This window comes from Rhamphochromis sp. 'chilingali', assembly GCF_963969265.1.
Source record: "Rhamphochromis sp. 'chilingali' genome assembly, chromosome: 2".
In the NCBI taxonomy this organism is placed as follows: domain Eukaryota; kingdom Metazoa; phylum Chordata; class Actinopteri; order Cichliformes; family Cichlidae; genus Rhamphochromis; species Rhamphochromis sp. 'chilingali'.
Genome location: NC_137930.1, coordinates 12910653 through 12932160, shown reverse-complemented (window position 1 = coordinate 12932160; position 21508 = coordinate 12910653). Strand labels below are relative to the sequence as shown.

The 21508-nt window shown below is 39.0% G+C and overlaps 3 protein-coding genes across 7 annotated transcripts in view; all 3 read left to right on the top strand.

Annotated features, from left to right (window-relative positions):
- The first annotated feature begins 126 nt into the window (after positions 1–126).
- denr (density-regulated protein) lies at positions 127–6086 on the top strand. 4 transcript variants are annotated; one of them, XM_080874175.1, is made up of 8 exons: positions 127–195; positions 2886–2998; positions 3112–3131; positions 3246–3331; positions 4357–4445; positions 4780–4896; positions 4994–5133; positions 5779–6086. In XM_080874175.1, the coding sequence occupies exons 2-8, from the start codon at positions 2896–2898 to the stop codon at positions 5821–5823; spliced, it is 600 nt and encodes a 199-aa protein (XP_080730301.1). In that variant the 5' UTR covers positions 127–195; positions 2886–2895; the 3' UTR covers positions 5824–6086. The 4 variants fall into 4 exon arrangements, with proteins under 4 accessions (XP_080730301.1, XP_080730303.1, XP_080730302.1 ...); XM_080874177.1 differs by lacking the exon at positions 127–195 and adding an exon at positions 396–559 and having other exon boundaries at positions 3246–3330; positions 4365–4445; XM_080874176.1 differs by lacking the exon at positions 127–195 and adding an exon at positions 396–559 and having other exon boundaries at positions 3246–3330; positions 4362–4445.
- Positions 6087–6222: 136 nt separating this feature from the next.
- LOC308391541 (hydroxycarboxylic acid receptor 2-like) lies at positions 6223–8222 on the top strand. Its single transcript, XM_080874173.1, has one exon. The coding sequence runs from the start codon at positions 6491–6493 to the stop codon at positions 7517–7519; it is 1029 nt and encodes a 342-aa protein (XP_080730299.1). The 5' UTR covers positions 6223–6490; the 3' UTR covers positions 7520–8222.
- Positions 8223–9370: 1148 nt separating this feature from the next.
- clip1b (CAP-GLY domain containing linker protein 1b) overlaps positions 9371–21508 on the top strand; it is a 49025-nt gene continuing 36887 nt past the window's right edge. The window contains exons 1-10 of one of the 2 annotated variants that reach the window (XM_080874615.1): positions 9371–9477; positions 12543–12729; positions 13429–13809; positions 14994–15127; positions 15388–15512; positions 15632–15833; positions 15914–16111; positions 16277–16380; positions 17501–17561; positions 18353–18457. In XM_080874615.1, the coding sequence (XP_080730741.1) occupies positions 12621–12729; positions 13429–13809; positions 14994–15127; positions 15388–15512; positions 15632–15833; positions 15914–16111; positions 16277–16380; positions 17501–17561; positions 18353–18457 (1419 nt within the window). In that variant the 5' untranslated portion in view covers positions 9371–9477; positions 12543–12620. The remainder of the gene's footprint in view (positions 9478–12542; positions 12730–13428; positions 13810–14993; positions 15128–15387; positions 15513–15631; positions 15834–15913; positions 16112–16276; positions 16381–17500; positions 17562–18352; positions 18458–21508) is intronic. The other variant, XM_080874616.1, reaches the window with a different exon arrangement.

Below are 21508 nucleotides of genomic sequence, written 5' to 3'. Positions count from 1 at the left end.
GACAGTAATGAAAACAAAACTAGATGTAAAATAAATCTGTGATGTGTGTTTTTACTCCGAAGCACAGGGGGCGCTGAAGCATATAATCCACCCCTATAACTAAAACAAGAAGTGAATAGGTAAACACTGTACAGGGGAGTGTGACTGCAGTAGGGAACAGGAAGACAACTGATCAAAAAGCTGGACGATATAAAAGTGAAGTTGGACTTGTTTAATTTTATTTCCCGTGAGCTCTATAAGTGAAAGTTATCAGGCTGTATTTTGGTTTTTAAGGCAGACCCATTTGTTCGGGAGAATTTGAATATTTTACTTATTTATTTATTGTAATTTCGGTCCACACTCCACACCAGTTGGTGGCGGTAATGCACCATTTTGCTGTTTGCCAACCGCCAATAAACCCTATACAGAAGAAGAAGAAAACAAGACGAGTTACATGGCGTGCTCCAAGTACGCCAAGTGAACCATATTTCATGAGAATGCTTTTCTAAAACTCTTACGAGCTTGAATAATGCGATCGGTTTCATTGGAAAGACAACAGTTTTAGAGTATATCGTACGGGGTACGTAATTTGACATTTATTCTGTATTTATTCAGCAGCAGAGCGTGTCCACTTTAGCCGTGCGTTAGCTCAGTTAGCCGGCTAAGCTAATTCCTAGATGCTTACGGTGACAGCTGGGCGAATGAATCTTACCTGATGAATGAAGCAGTAAAACTAAACTCGATATTTTTTTTTAAAGATATCAGCTCGATGCATCGTGTCCACGGGATGGGTGTTTGCAGAATAATTACTACGGTTTAATTGTAGACTTTACTATAAGCATTGTAGCGAACTATTCTGTTTAATAGCTCAGCTAATGCAAAGAAGCCGCATGTGTTAGCAAGCTAAAGCCTGTTCTTTCCACAGGCAATATCAAATTCATACTGCCTTATATGTTTTATTTTTTCTGTGGTTCTTTCCACTTATGTTTTGGAGCCAGGCGCTAAATTACAGTCTGAGATCGGCTGGTGATCAATTTCACTTCAGTCACATCTGTTTGATGCTGTTATCTAGCTGGTACCCTTGTGCCCGATATGTCGTGAAACTAAGGGAAGAGTGTTGGCAAGGCAGGCTAGCATGATGAAATACTGCCAGGAGCCGTGCTCATCCATGTATTATTGTCTGATAATAAATCTAAAGAGACTTTAGTCCGTCGGTTTATAAGTTGTAATGTAAACTTTAATCATGAGTAGTATTTAAACCTTTTCATGTTGCAGTGTAGTCTATGTAAGCGCAGTTTTCACAACTTGTAAGTAAATTCTCTCCCATTCAAATATTTGCTCACCATTCGGACCTCTATTTCATTCCGAACCCAATCCATCCAATCCATATTTTCATGGGATAAAACATCTGATATTGATTCTTAGCCTTTATTTATATATATACATAAAATATGTTGAGGTTGACGCATATTCTTTCTCACAAACGTGTTGGTTAAAGTGAAAAGTTAAAAACTCCACCCAGTTATAATGGTACTTGCTACATTTAATACGCACAGTACCTAGAGTCAGATTCACTCTGGTGGACAAGCTGTGTTCAAACCCTTTCAGAAAAGTCACCCTTTTCTCCAATAATTCCTGTACAGAATAAATAGTTTGCACGTTTTTGCATGTTCACACTTTTGGAAAATGTAAACGCTAATATATCGGCCATGGGCCAGTATCAGGCAAAAAATATCTGCCTGCTGATATTTCACATATATCTGCAAGCAATGCAAATACATGCAGTGTTTCAAACTAATTTAGCTTCTATATATTGACATTTGGTGCCAGCAAAGGAAAGCATGGATTCCTCTGTAAATGAATTATTAAAGAATGCTGTCTGCAAGTTTCTTCCTTTTTATTTGCCAAATAACTTAGTGATATAAGTTCAAACAGAGATGAGACGTGTTAGCATCACGCAATTAGCAGAAACCATAGACAGTATAAAATATGGATGTAGCTTTTGGGTGTGAAAAGTAGCCCAGAATGCGGAAGTGCCTTAAACATGCATTCTATCGAAAGGCTGCCAGATGGTGATAGCTGGGGTTGCAACAAGATTTCAGGTCCTACAGAAGACTATGGGAAGATGGATTTCTGTATTGACGATTATAAACACTTTCCTGTTGCGTTTACAACCTCTGTCACTTGTTATGGATCATACTTCATTAAAAAATTCAATTTGTCCCATAAATCTTGGGCATAACATGTTTTACAATGGATTATCTGTGGTGTCTGCATTGGCTTGTTGTTGATGTCCACTAGTCACTCCTTACCACATCCGGGGTTGTTTTTTTTTTTTGTTCTGTTTAAAACCAAAATGACAGCTTTGGAGACTTCAAAATGGGACTTCGGGAATAGGTGACATCACTGTAGCTCTGTCCATCTTTTATATGGACCAGGGCACTGATTGAACCTTCAGTATAGGAGAAATAAGTATTTCACACATGAATTGATGTGGATGGTATTGTTCTCTAACCTAGAAAAACAAACAAACAAGAACTTGCTGAATATTTTTGCGTTGCCTTAATATACTTGGCATCTCATCAAAGTGTCTGTGCGTGGTAAATATAGATATAAAGTTACCATTTTTTCTTTTTGAATATGTACATTTACTTTGTGAAATGTTGGTAAACTGAATATCTTTGGGAATGTTGTGATATTGTAAATTCTAAAAGGCTTTTTTTTTGCCATTTACTGTCAGTTTAAAGAACAAAAAACTTGCACCCATTTTAAAAACAAAAGAAAGCACATCTTTCTGTGGTATTTTTTAATTGTAATCCTAAAACACAACTCACAAACTACTGGTATTTAACATGAGTTGGATAAATGTTGTGTGTGCCCTGTGTTCATTGTCCCTTTTTTTCTAGTTAATTTCTGATGGCTACTACTGAGATGGAATCTGGGTCCTTGGAAAGCAGATCAGAGCAAGGGACAGCTGACCCTGATTCAAAGTACCCAATGAAAGTTCTTTATTGTGGAGGTGCAGTATATAAAACCACTCATCAAAACCACACTTCATCTTCAATTGTTTTGCGGTGGCCCCTTTTCAAAACGTGACATTAATTTTTGATTTGTTTCTCTCTCTCTCTGCAGTGTGCTCTCTGCCTACAGAGGTGAGTTTGACTATCAGTTTCCATATTTAGTTGTGTGACCCACTTTTCTATAAATATTCAGTTGGGGGTATTTTTTCTGCTGCAATGTAAATAACTGCAGTGTTGTGTCTGCAGTACTGTGAGTACATGCCTGAGCCAGCTAAATGTAGGCAGTGGCTGGAGAAGAACTTTCCAGATGTGTTTGCCAGGATGACTGTAGGTGAGTGGCGTTTCAGATTTTAGATATATAATAATGAATGAATGTAACCATTTTTGCAAGTTGGATGCTCTTATTGATCATGGTCATAGTTTTAAATGTCAGTGTAGGTGCAAGTAATGAGCCAAAATTTCAGGTTTCAGACTGCTCTAAAAACTCATGTTTCAGGCAGGTTATTCTACTCTTGGATGTGTTTGATGTCATAGAGAGGGACTGTTTCTAATATGGTCATCTCAGGTACGTCAGAAAAGACTGTCTTAAAGAGGGACAGATGGTCCGAGGGGCTGCACTAAAACAGCCATGAACATTATTTTGAAATCGTGGGTCATTCACGGACTAAAAATACAGTTGTGGACATTAACAGAATAGCCTTCCTCTAAAAAGATTAGATGAGGTGATAATTATAGACTTAACATTTTGACTCCAACAAAAGCCACAATTTTCTAATATTAGCTGCAGTTGCTGGGTCCCTCACAGTCAGTCAGGATTATTTTTTCTCTAACAGTAATGCTTTATTTGAAAAAGCTCAGAGTTCCCTTACACTGCTGCTCTGAGCAGGCTCTGACGTTGTTCAGGCTGACTTTGTTCTGTGGAAGCTAAATCATATATGTTATAATACCAAACTGGTACTTAGCCAGCTGTTGTGAATAAACTGATCTCTCGAATCGCTCATTTAGGTCATGCTGACATTAAAGTTTTTCTCACGCTGCTCTTTGGATTGATAACATTTAGTGTGATGAATTTTTGGTCAGCTCCATGCTACATGAAATGCTTTTGATTGTCATGTGTACTTTAAAAATATAGTTTTGGAGTTCTAGAGGTCCTGTCTTTGCAAGGTTCACCACAGTGTGAACAGAACTGGCTTTTAATTGTTTAAAACAGACTTTCAAGGCCTGAAAGGTGAAACGATTTGCTGTAAAGATCTGTAATGATTCCAGGCTTTCAAGCTGCATAATAATCCCTTGAAAGCTAAACATGTTGTTGAGGGAGTGGGTTTAATGTTGTTCCATTTTCCATTTGTCCCACTGGCCCAGCAGCGAATGCGCCTAAGCAGGAACCGGGCACTGGAGATGCTCCTCCTGCAGGCGAGGAGGAGGAAAAGAAGAAACAGAAGAGAGGTACGTAAACGTCAGAGGGAAAAGGAATCAGAATCTACTGGTTCATGATTCACTGCTATAGTGCATCAAATTTCCTACATATAAAGTAATGGAATAAGTATGAAACCTGCCTTGTTTAAGGTTTATTTACACTCTGAGACCTCATAGGTTCATTTTAAGACATGGGTCTGATAAACTTGAGTCTACTGATTCCAGTAAGTCTTTAGGATTCAAATGATAGCTAAGGATTGATTGCTTCATGTTGTCTGCATTTCACTTTTTATCAGTGCTTTAATTGTGTGCGACTTAACACTGCATGAGTTTAAATCCGGTTCATTTTAATTGACCTTTTAAGGTGGAAGAGGCCAGATCAAACAGAAAAAGAAGACTGTGCCTCAGAAAGTTACAATAGCAAAGATCCCAAGAGCCAAGAAGAAATACGTCACACGGGTGTGTGGCCTGGCGACATTTGGTGAGAGCTCTTGTGCTGTCCTTATCCTCTAGGCTGCCAAAATCTTATTCCCTTCATGTTTTATTCTTAACATGATTCTCTGGTTTGACTCTTGCAGACATCGACCTTAAAGAGGCTCAGCGATTCTTTGCCCAGAAATTCTCTTGTGGTGCCTCAGTTACAGCAGAGGATGAAATAATCATTCAGGGAGATTTTACAGACGACATAATTGACGTCATTCAAGAGAAGTGGCCTGAGGTAAGCTGGAGAAAACCAGGGTGTGCTGAAAAGGTTCATTCTTAACTTACTCTCTCACTGGCAATTTGTAAAAACGTAACAAAGTTCAAGTTGTTATCAGTGACACCGGCTGCCTTTAAGTGAACTGCAGTTAGCTTCCTGTTGCTTGCATGTGCAACACAGCATACTCCAGCAAACATTTGCAAGAAGAGGGGAGACATGCATAAGAGTACTTTACATTGTACAGTATGTATGTGAGGGACTGGTGTATATACTGTGTCCCTACAGTAATGTGTTTTTAAAAAAATAAGTGCCCCCACCCCCCTCAGTATGTTGCTGTGTTGTGGAGGAATTTTGGCACTCTCTTATTTATAACGTTCGCTCAGTTTTATTGAGTCATTTGTTTATGCAAATCTTAAGGTGCCATCTAGGGCTGGGCAGTAAAACAATAAATGCCATAATAACTATATTGTTCTCAACAGCAGCATATGTTAGTGTCAATATAAATTGGCTAGAACTCATTCAATCCAAAATAATAGCACAGGACAGTGTCGTGGGTCTGTGGACGGTGTGAAAAGCGGATTTTCTGAACTGCTTTTGAAAATGTCCTCTATAATCTCAAACATGACACACAGTTCAGTCTCCGTGTCTCTCTGTGCGTTGTAGGTGGATGATGACAGCATTGATGATCTGGGTGAAGTCAAGAAGTGAAGACCAAATATGCACTTTTGCTGAAAGGATGTGACCTGTAACAGCGACGACCTGGCCAAATGTACACATTAAGTCATTTTATACCTATTTTATTTACTGTACATAAAAAGCTGTGGACTCAGCCACTCACTTGGCATTTTTTTTTTTAGTTAATAGCTGCTTTCTCTCGTTTGCCAAAGGTGTGGTATGACATGAATCCTTCCCAAATGTTCTTCACTCAAGCAAAACTGTAGGCTAATAAATTTCAGTCTCCTTCACCCTTACACTCTTTCCACATTTGACTTTTTTTCTTCTAATGGTTGTGTGTCTGTTATTTTTAAAGCATTAAAAATGAGTTCTTTTTCAGGGCTCTGATATGCTGCTTTATCTTAGTTACTTAAATGGCCGCAGGTTACTTGTTTTTCATCCATCCCACTCAATACTCGTGAGTAAACCTATTCCCCTGCATAATAGTTTTATAATGAAGGTGCACTCCCCAGACAGATAACATTTACAGTTGTTTCCATGCTCCTTTGGGTCAATACCGCTTCCCCATAGATAACGGAGTGCACAGATGTTCACTCCACATAAAGATTAGTATGTTTGGCTGAGCACCTTTTGCATATGCGCAAACACGATTCAGTTTCCAAAGAAATCACCTGGTGGAGCCTTTCTTTACCGACACTGTATGTTACAGCAGCCGTTTCCTCTGATGGGTCAGAAGATGAATCTCACAGTCACAGATCTCTGTTGTGCCTTCGAATCTCCCATCCTGGACCAAGTTTTGCCTCCAGTTCTCATCCTGGAGTTCATGTTTGGACTAACGGGGAACTTTGTCGCCCTGTGGATGTTCATCTTTCACATGGACACATGGAAACCCAACGCTGTGTACCTCACTCACCTGGCAGTTGCAGACTCCATCGTGCTCTTCTGCTTGCCTTTCCGAGCAGATTACTACAGGCGTGGGAAAAACTGGCTCTACGGTGACATCCCGTGTCGCATCTTGCTCTTTTTGCTGGCAGCCAACCGCGCAGCTGGGATCTTTTTCCTCACGGCCGTGGCTGTAGATCGTTACTTCAAGATCGTCCACCCGTCGAATCGGATCAACCAAATGGGGCTGGGCTATGCTTTCTGGGTCTCATTTGGCCTCTGGTGCTTGATCTTCCTTGCTACGGGGTACCTTCTTGCTGATCAGCACTTTTATTACAACAACAACCGTACGCAGTGTGAAAGTTTCAACATCTGCATGGGCTTTAGTCCCCTTTCCACCTGGCATAACACTTTCTATGTTGTCCAGTTTTTCCTGCCCACTGCCATCGTGGCCTTCTGCACCATCAGAATTACATGGCAGCTGAGAATCCGGACTGTGGACAAGAAGGGGAAAATCAAACGGGCCGTTCAGTTCATCCTGGCCGTGGCTTTAATCTTTATCATCTGCTTTTTCCCCAGCACCATATCGCGTATTGCAGTGTGGGTCCTCAAGGTATGGTACAATGAATGCAAATACTTTGAAGAAGCCAACCTGGCATTCTACACGTCAGTGTGTTTGACTTACTTCAACAGTGTCCTCAACCCTGTTTTGTATTATTTCTCGAGCCCTGCCTTCAGTGGAGCCTTCAACAAGGTCCTTAACAAACTGTTGAGAAGAAGCAGCGACAAAGATGAGAAAAAGTCATCAGAGAATGACATTTCCACCATAGATGATAGAAGGCTGTAAAGCCAGCTGCTTGTCCCTGTTCTAATTCTGTAGGGAAACTAAGATCCACCTGAATACACAAATGCATGGTAAACTCCTGGCTATTGAAAACATTTATATTATTGTAGTTGAAATTAAATGTCAAATAGTTTTTGCTGTAATTATGAACAAAATGACTCACTTACTATACATCTTAGTGGTGTAGTGCTTTTATTGCAATGATGCACCTGTTGTGACTTTGGATGTACTTTGTGATTATAAGCCACTTACCTGTCGTTAGTAGCTTACAATTACATTTCCCTAGTAGCTGGGCAGGTGAGTAAAGAATGAACTTAAAAGCTTGTCAAGGCAACATCTCACATAGATGCCATCGGCTCATGTATCCACGATACTTGATAAGGTTGGTTTTAATGTTTTTATTAGGCAGTTCAAGTGTAACACTGATCTTTTGGCTGCCCACTGAAATAATATTTATTGAATGAAATGGTTGTACAGCCACAGAAAAGTTTAGCTCACATTAGTGCTAACAAACTATCAGGGCAAAACCCACATGCAAAGGGAGGTTTTTTGAGATAGTCTAGTATGGTTTGCAGATAATTTCAGCTAGTTTGAATAAAGCGCACTGTGTATGTAAATGCCTTTGCAAGTGTATTTCTGCTTGTATAACATTTCAGTCTGTGTACCCTGTCACATTTTGTTTTCAATAAAGAAAAAATTAAGATTACGCCTAAACATTACATAGTTCTTTTGGTCCACTTTTCAGTGTCTGAATGGAACCAAGCACATTTTGCGCACTTTTACTTTTGAATGTTTTCTACTTACTAATAATGTACTTTCACTAAGGTCGTAAATAAATAAATATTTATTTATTTTAAACAATGGCTGTTCCATAGTTAGGTGGGTGGTAAAATTAGCCTTTGAAAAGTTTTAAAAATATTTTGCTTTGAAAAAAATCCAATAAAAATCATTTAGTTGTTGACAGTAAATTAGATATCTAAGTTATTTAGATATGTCTCTTTGGGGTTCAGGGACTGTGATAATATTTCTTGTTTTTTCCTCAGTTTTTACAAAAACAGTCGATTGAAAACGAATCCAGTGAGCTATTCTTTTTCAGCTTTGCGCAAAGTGTAGAAAACAAAGCTATGATTCAGAGAGCTAAAGCAGCAAAATGAAGCTCTCGCATTATGCGTCAGTGACAATAGCGTACATCTACAAAAGTACATTTTTATGTCAGTACTTGCCTTTATTTTTACTGTGAGGTGTTAAGAATTTTATTTATTTTTTCTTTTCCCACTTTAAGAAATTGCATTTCAATAACTGCTGATGACATTTTATTATTAGTATTTTATGTATTTTTAGTTAGCATTTTTTTTAGTTAATGTAGATTCAGATAATTTCCATTGTGAGTTTCCCTATTTACTTTCAGTTTTTGTTTTATTACTCCTTGATATGTGATATTTTTAAGGGGCTAGACTGAAGTTCACAATATCATTAAAAACAAAGAAACAAAACAACACTTTGACAGTAATGCAGATATCCCAGCCCATATTAACTCACGCAACATTGTATCTTCCTCCTTTTGGTTGTGAAAAATTTGATAAAACGGATCAAAATATTTTCCTGATATTTGAAATGTTATATTACCTAAGTAAATATTATTTTTTAATTCACATTTTGTATTTTTCTCTACTCTAGTTTTATTTTACGCTAACAAAAATATTAAGTTCATTTCCAGAATTACCTTAATTTTTGGCAACGATAGTAACCTCAGATCCCCAAATTTACAACTAGGCTTCACAGTTCACGAGCTTATGTTGGGGCTGTGAAGGCAGCATCATTTCCAAGAGTGACGTCAGATTGTGTGAGTCGGGGCTGGGCTGGGAAACAGTAGCTGTTGGAAAAAACATGTAACGGTGCAAGGTACGCTGCACCTTCTCACGACATTCCTTACTGAGACCCAGTTCATCTAACGAGACAAAGTAAGCTCTCAAAGCAGCTTTTTTCCCCACTGTTGTCTGTGTTTAGTCTGCTTTAATATCGCCTCATTAGAGTGTTAGTTGTCTTATATTAACCACAGTTTGTGCGTTATTGCTGTTTTGAAGCTAGCTAGCTTTGGCATACCAGCAACCACCGTGGCTCTAGCTAACAGGATGCAAAATATGATTAAAAAAAAAAAACAAGTGCCTGTTACCTCACGTAAATCACTATAATCTGCTGCTAAATGACATGCCAGTCAGTCCGCCGGTATTGGTTAAATGTGCAGGATGCCTAGTGGGAAAGTGTGGCGGGTAAAAATCCAAGTTATCTCACTAGCTCCATAGATACAGAGAGCCCAGCCCACACAAACAACACACACCAGTCTTCTTATGTGTCTGTTATGTACACTAACGATTTCTCCCTTCATTAATTGCTTTTGTGTGATCATGCAAAACCGGAGATAATTGAATGGTCGTTAGTGAGCTGGCAGCAGAGAATGGAGAGCAGGCTGATGCATGACAGCTGTAGGTGTGCTTGTTGTGTTGGTCTGGCAACACCTGCTGGGCGGGGGAAGACCTCTGAAGTAATGTTACCTGCACAGGATTTCTCTTCAGTGTTGTGAGAAACGATTTAGTGCTCCAACTAAAAAGGTCGACCTAAATGAGTATGATATACTTTTATTACCATGGACAGAGCAGGTACTGCTCACGGTGCCGGTTGCTTCGGAGACAAGGCTGCGTTAAGTCTTTGGTGGCCCAGGAGGAAAACTGGTGCCCCTGAGTCCCATTAGATTTGAGTTAGATTTAAACATCTGTTTTTGAGAATAATTTAACAACATTTGCCTCCATTATGAAGCTATTTTTCGAATTCTTAAAGATTTCTTATCAGTTATATCTCTCCATGTAAATATGTCCATTGTGATGTTGTCATTTCATATAAAAAGAACATATTCTCCAGTATCTTACAAACAATAAAGAAGATGTGTCTTTCATGAAAGACACATCTTCTTTAATTAGATTTTTCTTTATAACCCAAACATCATCTTTGGAAGTTTTCAAGATACTGGATCAAATTAACACATAATCAAAAAGCTGTCCGGATTTTTCAGCTAAGATTATTCATAAAAACTTTTCACCTGTATTTTCATGTCTGTACTGCTGGTGCTGGTATTCGACTGTGACGTTTAGGGAAAATCTCCCACTGGCCTCTGTTTTCTGTCTGTTCTGTTCTGCACTTAATTTAATTATAATTATTTAAAGGAGGTTTCTTGATTCATAATCCTGTTTTAAGGCAATTGAACACTGTGACTGTGGACCATTGATTTTTCAGTCGAGTTCTTGTGTACATTTTTTATACCAACATTTTCCTTTCCTTGAGGCTTCAGCAAAATAGATCAATGGAAGGCCCAAATGTGTCTCTCAGGTCCTATGTTAGGAGCTGTTTTTTTTTTTTTAAAGGACGTTGCACAGCATGCTGAGATATGCCATGTTTTTTGGCTATAGCTCTTTGGGAATAACCTTGTTATTGAAAAAATAATATTTTATGCCTGTCAAACCGTGTTATCTTTGGTATTTTTCATAGATTTAGCTAAAGAAATGTGAAAAAAATATGTGTTTTTGCAACTGGGTGTTAGTAACAAAGTGCCATGACAAACTATTTAAAACAGCTCTTTTGCTAAGTTGGTTCATCCCTTGACTCAGGTGTCTTTTACATACTTGAATGATTCATAGGTCAGTGTTAAGTAGCTGATAGAACCAAATAAAAAACACTCCTCTGAAAATGGTCAGGTACAAAGATTGGACTGGAAATGAGTGAAAAAGCAGCCAATGTCATTGAAAGCATTGAAAGACCTGCAGAAAGCCTAGACAACTTTGCCCAAGAGCACTTCAAAAATTACAACAAAGTCTGGCTCCTTGGAAGCACAATATAGTCTGTTTGATGTCAAACGCTAATTTTGTTATTTAGTGACTGGCGTCTAAGCTAATACAACTCATCTCACCCTGCCCATCTCTTTGATAAGAAGATTTCGTGAACGGTTTGTTGAAACCTTTTACAAAATCTTAACATTTTGTAAAAATGTTGAGCTTTGGTTAATGAAAGGTGAAAATCTTGTCTTTTCAGGTTGGGCCATTATAGCATGTGGAAACACACATCTGAATTTGACATATAAATAAATGGTGTAACACATGTTTTTTAATATTTAAAACGTTGTTGTCTAGAAACACTAGTCGGTAAACCTGGGGTAGATGTATGGCTGTCTGAAATAAACCATTTTACAACCAAATAAATCAACACATTTTGTCTTCCAACATCCTGAAATGAGTTTTTACCTTTAGCTTCCATCCATGAACATCTAGTGCTTGGTGGCTTTAGTCGCTTAGCTTTAATGTCCAAAGACGTTCTTGTTGTAGTCAGTGTGACTCATATACGTACCTTGTGAATTAAATGGTAGCAGAGATGTTTCTACTAATGGGCATGTGAGCTGAAACTGGAGACATACCATGTGGTCAGCTGAATATGACAGTGATTTCACAGATGATAATGAACAGCTCTGTAATAAACACTGGGCTGTGACTTAGTGACATACAGTAGGAGGTGTTGAGACAAACTGAGGCCTCACTGAGCAGAGCAACAGCTCTCACTGAGACACTGATGTAATTGTGGGGGTTGTAGGCCTCTGTGAATGGGCTACAGTCACACATGAAAAGTCCTAAGACAAGAAAGAACACAAAATATTTAATAAGGCATTTTTGATGCTGATTAACAAAAAACACATTCAAAATAACCAGAACGATTTAGAATTTAAATTTAAAATCTATCTTTTTGTATAATAGTTTATAACCAGTTTAGATTTTTACAATTAAAAAATTAAAACACATGAAATTGCCTTGATATTGACATGTCATCTTTTTATTTCTTAATGCATGCTTAGTCATCCAGGTAAGGAAATAACCAAAAGTTGATTATCTTAATCTGGATGTAGCATTTTCAGTGTCCTCTTTATTGTCACTGTCATCTTTTTATATTTGTTTTTGTTGAGGATACATTCTTCTTTTCTTTTTGCCAGCTCCTGTTTATCATACTGTGACCGTGTAAGGTGGTGGGGAAGGCCTAATCCCTCATCTTCAATAGGCCCCCCCCAGCCATGGACAAACAAGGAGCCATGAGTACATCAGGCAAAGCCAGTGGGCTAAAACCCCCCAGTAAAATAGTCCGTCCCTCCGGCGTTCCATCACGGACATCACCGTCATCTGGTAAGAAGCTGTTGAAGAAAAAAACCCTCAAGATTGTGTCTGTTTATTAAAGTGTGTAATTCTGTCAACAAGAAGTGTCATGCTATCGTTTGTATCTGTTTGGGCCGTTCTTAACTACAGAACTTATCAGTGAGTTTTCTCAAAGTGTGCTGGACCTCCATGTGTATTTCTGTATATAGTATCACTAAAGGTGCTTTTCTTTTTAATCATCTACATCCTTAAATCAGTCTTTGGATGATTGTTATTTGGATTCAGCATTATTTATGAAGCGAAAATGGAGAAAGACTACAAGAAACTCAAAATGTTTACAGCTGCAGATTTTTTTTTAGAATGCAGACTGTATTAAACAGATCATACTGACATTTCTCACCAGGTACTAATCCCCAAACAGAAGCATTTTTGGGGGTTAAATCTCCCTAGAACTTAATCTGTTCCTCGTACTACTATGGGTGCACCAGTCCAACAACTTTTCCAACTAATTACAATATGATTCCTTGGATTCTGACTTGGTGTTTATTAATAATTTAATAAATAATAACAAAACCAAGGAAAATCCAATAAATAAATTTGATTTTCATTTGTTTTAACCTAATTAACCTAATTCTTTTTGGCAAAAAATGCACCTTTTAAATCTAACTATAAAAAAGTAATATTTAAGATTATTAACTATGGTTTATTAAAACATGATTCCAACTGCAGGTACCTCGAAGCCAGTTCCTCCTGAAAAGTCCCCTGGCAGTGTGACCTCACCAGTCCAAGATGGAAACACAGACTTTAAAATTGGAGAGAGAGTCTGGGTGAACGGCAACAAGCCTGGCTATGTGCACTTTGTTGGAGGGACGCAGTTTGCTCCCGGCCAGTGGGCGGGCATTGTGCTGGACGAGTCGATCGGGAAAAACGATGGCTCTGTGGCAGGGGTCCGGTACTTCCAGTGTGAGGACGGACGGGGGATATTCACGCGGCCTTCAAAGCTGTCCAGAACAGCACTGCCAGAGAAGGAGACGAATGGAGGCCGGGCCAGCCCAACACAAGGAGTCTCCGCAACAAGCGAGGCAGCACCTGCTGGCACTACTTCATCTAGTAAGTTTATTTGTGAAAACATAACAGGGTGGATAACTGTGCTTTACAGACCAAATATTTTCAGAGATGCCCTTATCAGCTTTGTTAAACTTAGGGAAAGACTTGTATCTTAGCCTTAATGTTGCACAAGAGCCATGCTCCACTATCCTCTATCCTTTAACATTGATTGCAGAGTAGAGAGACTGAGAGAGGCACCAGGGAGTTTATTTCCTACTTGCAGCATAAAGAGAAAATAGTGTGTGAGTGTGTGTGTGTGTGTGTGTGTTTGTTTCTGACTAATGGGTTTAACAGCAGATGGTTAACATCCACTTTAGCCATTTGCTTATTCTTAAAATTCCCTTATAGTCGTGCTATATTTAAGAGATTTTTTTTCCATGTTGTCAGGGTTACCTTTGGATGTAGTTTGAAATTTGAATGTTAGTTTGATCACTCAGGGTTAAGTGGGCGACACACATGCCTCAAGGCCACCACAGAGGCTAGATTCCATCCCAGGCCATTTCCTGTGTGCTGTTCTCCCTGCTTTCTCTCTCTCTTTCTCTCCTTTCTGTCCTGTTCAACACTAAAAGTTAAATGTACAAAGCTACATTTTGGAAAATAACTAACTAAAGTAAAATAAAAATTAGTCAGATAGTAGAAGAGAAGATAAACTTCTTAATGCCAAGTGCTCTTGGCCCTCTTACCTTGAGTACCTCTCTCACAGTCATCGTCCTGCTTCAATTCAACTCACTGTTGCTGACTTAGAAACTTTGCCATAAAACTTTTTAAGCACCTAGCTAAAAGTCTATAGGTAGTAGACTACTGCTCTGCAACAAGGATCTTGGTCTCTAAAGATACAAAAAAAAAAAAGTAACAAACCTTCTGCTGCTTATAGTGTTTTCTCTGCCTTGTTATTTTAGGTAGACACACAGTTGATTTCACAGCACAGCCATTTTCTTTACCTAGTGTTTAGAATGAATTTGTCAAACAAATTTCCAGTTTTAAAATCAGACTTTGGTCACATCACCCCACCTCCAGCTTTAACAGCTTTAAATAAAGGCTGTTGATCACAGCCAGAGACTGGAAGAAACAAAATAGCATTTGGGACATCTCACAGTTTTGCTTCAGTTAAGATGTTCTTACAAAGTGACTGACAAATGTGGACCCTGTGATCGTTCTTGTATTTGTTTTTTTTCTTCTTCCTTCAGCTCCAGGCACCGCCATTAAGACAGGCGGAGCACTTAACCGGATCCTGACATCCAGTGAGTCAGTGTCCAACCTCTCCGACCCAGATTCCACGAAGAAGAACAGAAGGGAGCTAAGGCTGGGAGACCGAGTGCTGGTAAGAATGACTGAATCCACTGTGACGGCTGGCGTTAGGGCAGAATATCAGTGATGTAGACATGGAGCCTCACAGAAAAGTTTATTGCTACACTACTCAGTGCTTTTTTTTCCCTAGGGCTGCTTGTGTAAATGTTTCAAGTTCGATAAATTGCTTGCTTCACCTTGAATAATTCCACTAGATTGAAGCCGTTATTGTAAATAGAAAAAAGATAACATTTTTAGATAAAAATGAATTTGCATGAATTGTTTTGTGTGTAGGTTGGTGGTACCAAGGCAGGAGTGGTGAGGTTTCTCGGAGAGACAGACTTTGCTAAGGGAGACTGGTGTGGAGTCGAACTAGATGAACCTCTAGGCAAGAATGATGGCGCTGTAGCTGGAACCAGGTAAAGAGCACAGACAGATTTTTAGTTTTATTTGCATAGCAAATTTACAATACTCTGAGCTCTGTCTGTAGTACATATGACAGAGGATAATTGCATAGTACAACCTGTCTCCTCCTCAGGTACTTCCAGTGCATGCCCAGGTATGGCCTGTTTGCTCCAGTTCACAAGGTGACCCGAATTGGCTTCCCCTGTACCACCCCTTCCAAGGCAAAGAGCTCACGGAGGAGGTCCATTCTCAAAAGAAGCCCCAGCGCTTCCTCCATCAGCTCCATCAGCTCCGCCACCTCCTCAATCAGTGGGAAACCCAGCCGAGCAGGACTGGTGAGATATCTGGTTAATCTGCGTGGTGCATGATTTAACATCTGCAGTGTGATTCACGAGTGCTTGTGTCATTTTTACAGCTGACAGAAACGTCAGCTCGGTACGCTCGTAAGATTTCAGGCACCACAGCCCTGCAGGAGGCTCTGAAGGAGAAGCAGCAGCACATCGAGCAGCTGCTGGCAGAGAGGGACCTGGAGAGGTGCGAGGTGGCAAAAGCAACCAGCCATGCAGGAGAGGTGCAGCAGGAGCTGACTCTGCTGAGGAAATGCCGGGATCAGGTGAGACACGTGAACAGTTCAGAATTTCAGAATAAATAAATAAGAAAATGAAACAATATCACATTTTGAAAATGGCATCAGTAGGTCAAACAAAGTGTGGTCTGTCACCAACATCTAACAGTTTACTTGTGATGTGTGCACTCATGTTAATTCTGTATGCCGCAGTACGCAGTGGAGATGGAGGCCAAGATGGATCAGCTGCGGTCGATGGTAGAAGCAGCAGATAGAGACAAAGTGGAGCTGCTCAACCAGCTGGAGGAGGAGAAGAGGTGGCTGACTTGACTTTACCTATAACCAGCTCCATATCTATATTCTGGGACTTAAGAATAGCTTAGCATGATAAGCAACATTTAGGCAAGAGTGGGAAGGAGTTCTTTCGAGGATGACTGGGGACAAAATATGGAATTACTAGATCTATAAAAAGCTTGGTTTTATAGTACACTGGTACCCAGGGCAGCTGGGCTAAAACAGTAGTGATGTGTTGCCTCTTCATTGTACCCTTTTAACTTCTAGCAGCTTTGTTTTGAATAAATTTTAATCAGGAAAAAGTATAATAAACTGACTAATACCTATATAGTACCTTTTTAAACACTCAAAACTCTTTCTGCTACAAGTCTCATTCACCCAGTCACACACAAATTAATTTTTACAGCGCTTTTATCTACACCTAAGCGCTTTCTCCCATTCACATAAGCAGACTTCATCCATTTGATCCACTGGGAGCAGCTTTGGGTGCAGTATCTTGCCCAAGACAGCAGGAATCAAAGACTGATCTATCACCTGGTTGGTGACCTGCGACCTCACCTGAGCCACAGCCTAAACCTGTACAAACCTATACACAGAGAGTTACATCTTAGTCCAGCTGAGAGGTGAGACAAGCATGGGAATCTTTTTCTAAGTCCTTAGGAAATTAAACTTGCTTTAATTTAGCAATTGCTTTTACATAGTAAAAGCTTTTTAGCTGTAGTTTGTGCATATGTCAACAGAAAATCAAGCACCCGTTAAGCTTTTAACAGAGCAAAGATATTAGCAATTTAGTTAAGATGAATTTTTTGCCATTTAGGATTTGCTGTCTTCTAAATAGTCAGTTTTTTCCGGATGAGCACTGTCAGTTGTAGCAGGTAGATCATTCTGATTGTCATCCACATGACAACGATACCGTCTGCCCTGAAATGCATACTTTGGAAATGCCTCATTTAATACAAGAGGGAGAAAAAGAGCAGCATCCTGTTTTCACAGAGAAGGTTCTTTCTTTGAAATAAGAAGGCTGCCAGAATGACTGGCAGTATCAGCTTGTTCCAGCTCTTCAGTAAATCTGTAGGGTTTTAATGACTGAGCCACTTGTGTGTTGTGATTTTAGAAGATTTTATTATTGTCCCTGTTTGACAGGAAAGTGGAGGACCTACAGTTTCGAGTAGAAGAGGCATGCATCACCAAGGGAGACCTCGAGGTAAATGTGGTTACATAATCCGATTCTCAATTAAACATGTTCTCTCACTTGTCCTATTCACCCGAGCTGTCTGCCTCTCACTGATCAGGCTGATACTTCTTTAATGAAAGTCTGGTATGATTTATTGACTCCAACCAAGATGAATAGTTTATCATCACTGTCAACTCGGCGTTCCACTGAGTGACATGTTAGTTTGATTTTCACTGTGATTCCTGACTCTTTTTAATTCACAACTTAGGATGACACCATAAAGCTGATGATCATTTTCTTCCAAAAAATGAGAAGTTGATTAAATCAGACTTGCTGCATAATGTTTTTGCCTTTCCTGCACTCTATCAATCATTTATCTTTTTTTGTTCAGACTTGTGTTCTATTCCTGCTCTTTTCATTTATTCATCTCAGATTTTTCTACCCATCTGCAGCACTTAAATTACCATTACTCTCATTATCTGTTTGTCCACATGTCTGTGTTTGAATGCCGCTTTTGTCTTCACTTTTTTTATGCCTTCATCGTGCATGTCTTTTCTGCATCTTTCTCACTCCCGGATTAGTCTTGTTCAATTGCTTCATGAAATGGAAACAAAAGTATCTGAAAGAAAGAGATGATCACAGTAACTAACTCTGGATACTCCAAACAAAAAAGCTGAAATGCTGCAAACCATCAGTGCTTTTGTACTTCCTGGTCTTCTCTTTAAAGTCTTGCCTTCTTTCTGTCTGTGGCACAAAGCTGGCAGCTCAGTGTTCGCAATGGTGTTTGTTTTTCCTCTCTTCCTGCTCTCTTTTACTAACAGACGCAGACCAGGCTGGAGCATGTCCACATAAAGGAGCTTGAGCAGAGCCTGCTCTTTGAAAAGACCAAAGCTGAAAAACTCCAGAGGGATTTAGAGGACACTAGGGTAATTCTGGCAGTTGTAGTGCCACAGCCTTTTTCCCCCGCTAGACTTAATAATCACAACTGGCATATACTGAAGGAACTGCAGCATGCAAACACCATGCAAATTGTCCACAGCCCTGCAATAGGGACATTAACATTTCATCTGCTTTGAGCTTTCCAGATAACCCATGTTTATTGTTTATACTAAACAATATACATATGTGCATAAAGCTTTATTAAAGGATATTTTTTGGAGATTATGGTTCTTTAGACTTAGTTGGCTTTAAAGAATAAGGGTGGAATCCTTCAACATTTTACTCCTATCAACAAATCCCATGAAAAGAGCAAAATCAAGCATTTTTGCATGATTTTGTCTCAGAAAATAAGCCATCAACATCCTCCACTCTATATCTCGGAGTGTCCTTGAGCAAAGTACTGAGTCACAAAACAGTGTGTCACAGCTGTGTGAGTGCTTGGAAGCTAGAAAAGTGGTGTAAAATGCAGTCTGTTTGAGAATACTGCCTTGTCTTTACCAGTAACATTATTACTCCTGTAGATGTCATCCTTCACAATAACTCACTGATGCATAGCATCAAAGAAACAAAGGATCAGTCTTGTTGTTTGCACAGATTTGCCTTTAATCATGTTTTTTCTTTACAAACTTTACAAACTAACAATGTAGAGATGTCAACAATATGTTGCTTTGCTTCATATACATTTTAATTCCGAATATTGAAACCAGTTCCGTGCCCTATCATTTTTATTCTGTAAATAAAGGTGTGTGGGCACGATTTCGCAACAATTTCAGGACAGTTAGCTCATTAAATCGGTGACGTTGTCCTTTCCCATATGTAGCACACAACAGGAGATAGTCCACTTCAGATGTGCTCTTATGACATGCACTGTTATGTTTGGACTATGTGATAGAGTATGCAGGAGGTGTAAACAAACATTATCAATGTAGGGAGCTGACAGATGAAAGTATACCTATTATGCTTATTGTCAATGTCATGTAATTATTCCGGGACTCTACTAGAGTAGTTTTGCATGATTCAAAGTTGAAAATAATTCATATTTATTTTATGCTGGGTCCTGTTGCAACTGGTCACTGTTTGAAACAATGTTAACAACTGTTTTGGTGTCCTTCTCTTTAAACCCAGCTTTTGTGCTCCTCACAAACCTTCTGTTTTAGACTGGGGGTCTGTACCTGAAGGCCCTGAGATGATCATATTTCAGATATCTGATGTCTGAAACCATCAGAGCCCTGGAGAGCAAACAAATAGTATGTGTTTGAGCCTTTCACTACCTGACCTTTTCATGGGACTTGCTGACCTTAAGATAAATGTAGAAGACTCCCATCCTATGTCTTTTAACCTGAAGCTTTGACATATTTTTGATGAGTCAAACGCTTCTGTAGTAAAGCAATAAATTCCCATTTGGACCAGGTCTTCTGCTGGTTGTTGGAACTTTGCTGCAGATCTGCCACCTCTCTTTCCAGTGGGAGTGGATTTTTTTCTTATGAATGAATGTTTGGTTTGTTTTAGCCAGTTGTATAGCCAAAGTTCTTGATGTAATCTCTCTCTCTGTGCAAAGGTCTTAAGCCATCCCTCATCTCTTTATTATTAAAACAAGTGCAAACACACATGGAAATCCAGTATATAAGGCAAAAACAGAGTTTAAACCATTCTTACAAGCTTTAAAGCCAATATTTGGTATGACCACCTTTATTCTTCAACACAACCTGAACTGAAGTCTTCAGGAATATTTCTCTAGGCTTCCTGAGGGACATTCTAAAGCTCTAAAAAAAAAAAACATTTTTACATTTTAAGATGATCACACTGCTTCAATATTGTAATGTTGAGTTCTGAGCTATGGGGAGGCCAAGCCGGGACTCATAGTGTTCCAGTGTGTGTGTGTATTGCATTGACAGTGTGTTTGCCATGCTGAAAAATGTTGCATTGCCAATCAGATGGTTTCAAAGTAGTATTATGTGGTGGATCAAAATCCATTTATAATTACATTAACTTTGACAAGATCTCCAACATCACTGGCTGAAATGCACCCCACACTGTGACAGAACCTCCACCATGTTTTACAGATAGGTACAACAGTGAGTATTGCTTTCTCCTGACCTCTTCTGTATGTAATATCAAGGTTTTAAAATTTGGATTGATCACCATCCAGAAGTCCAGTTATTGTGTAATTTACCATACTTAAACCTTTTCCTTCTTTAAGAATGGCTTCTTGACAGTCACCCTTCCATTGAGACCATTTCTGATGAGGATTTAGTGAACAGTAGATGAATCAACTGAAGGGGCATATGCATCTCTCAGGTCCTATTTTAAGTCTTTGCTGGATTTTTTTCCTGCTTCTTATTGACATGACATTCAGATGCGTTACTTCTACTGTAGTTTTTGGGGCTGCCACTTCGTCCTTTCTTCTTTACGTGTCCATTTTCCCCAGAACATTTTTTTTTAACGAGACTATGTACATATCCATATGCCAAGATATAAATATATGTCATATGCTAAGGTTTAAACTAATAGCTTTTTGGGAATCACGTTGTTTCAGTAATATAATTTTATGCCTATCAAACTGTTATTGTTGGCAGTTTTTATGGGTTCAGGTAAAGAAATTGAATAAATTGTGTTTTTGTGAAAGATTGCGTGGGATTTCCTTTGAAAATGGTGAGGTACAAAGAGTTGACTGAAAATGTGGGCAAAAGTAGGCAGAGTTCAAAGAAGAACTTTGAAAGACCTCCAGAATGCCTGGAGAAATATTGCTTAAGACCACCTTAAAAAGATCTAAGCTAAAATCTAAGCTTTGGAAGGTTTGGAAATGAGGGTTGGCTCAAGATTTTTGTACCTGTATTGTATAATGAAATGTACAGAGGCTACTTAGTTTAGCTTAACATAAAGAATGTAAGCTGTCAGATGACACAAAGATTCAAATAACTGAATATGTATTCATTTCTACTCCTTGGTGCATTTTGGTATTTCTTTGTACCGCAACAGGCTATTTAATACCTACTTGGTTCAGCCACAATTAAATAGCAAAAGTGCAGATTGTTACA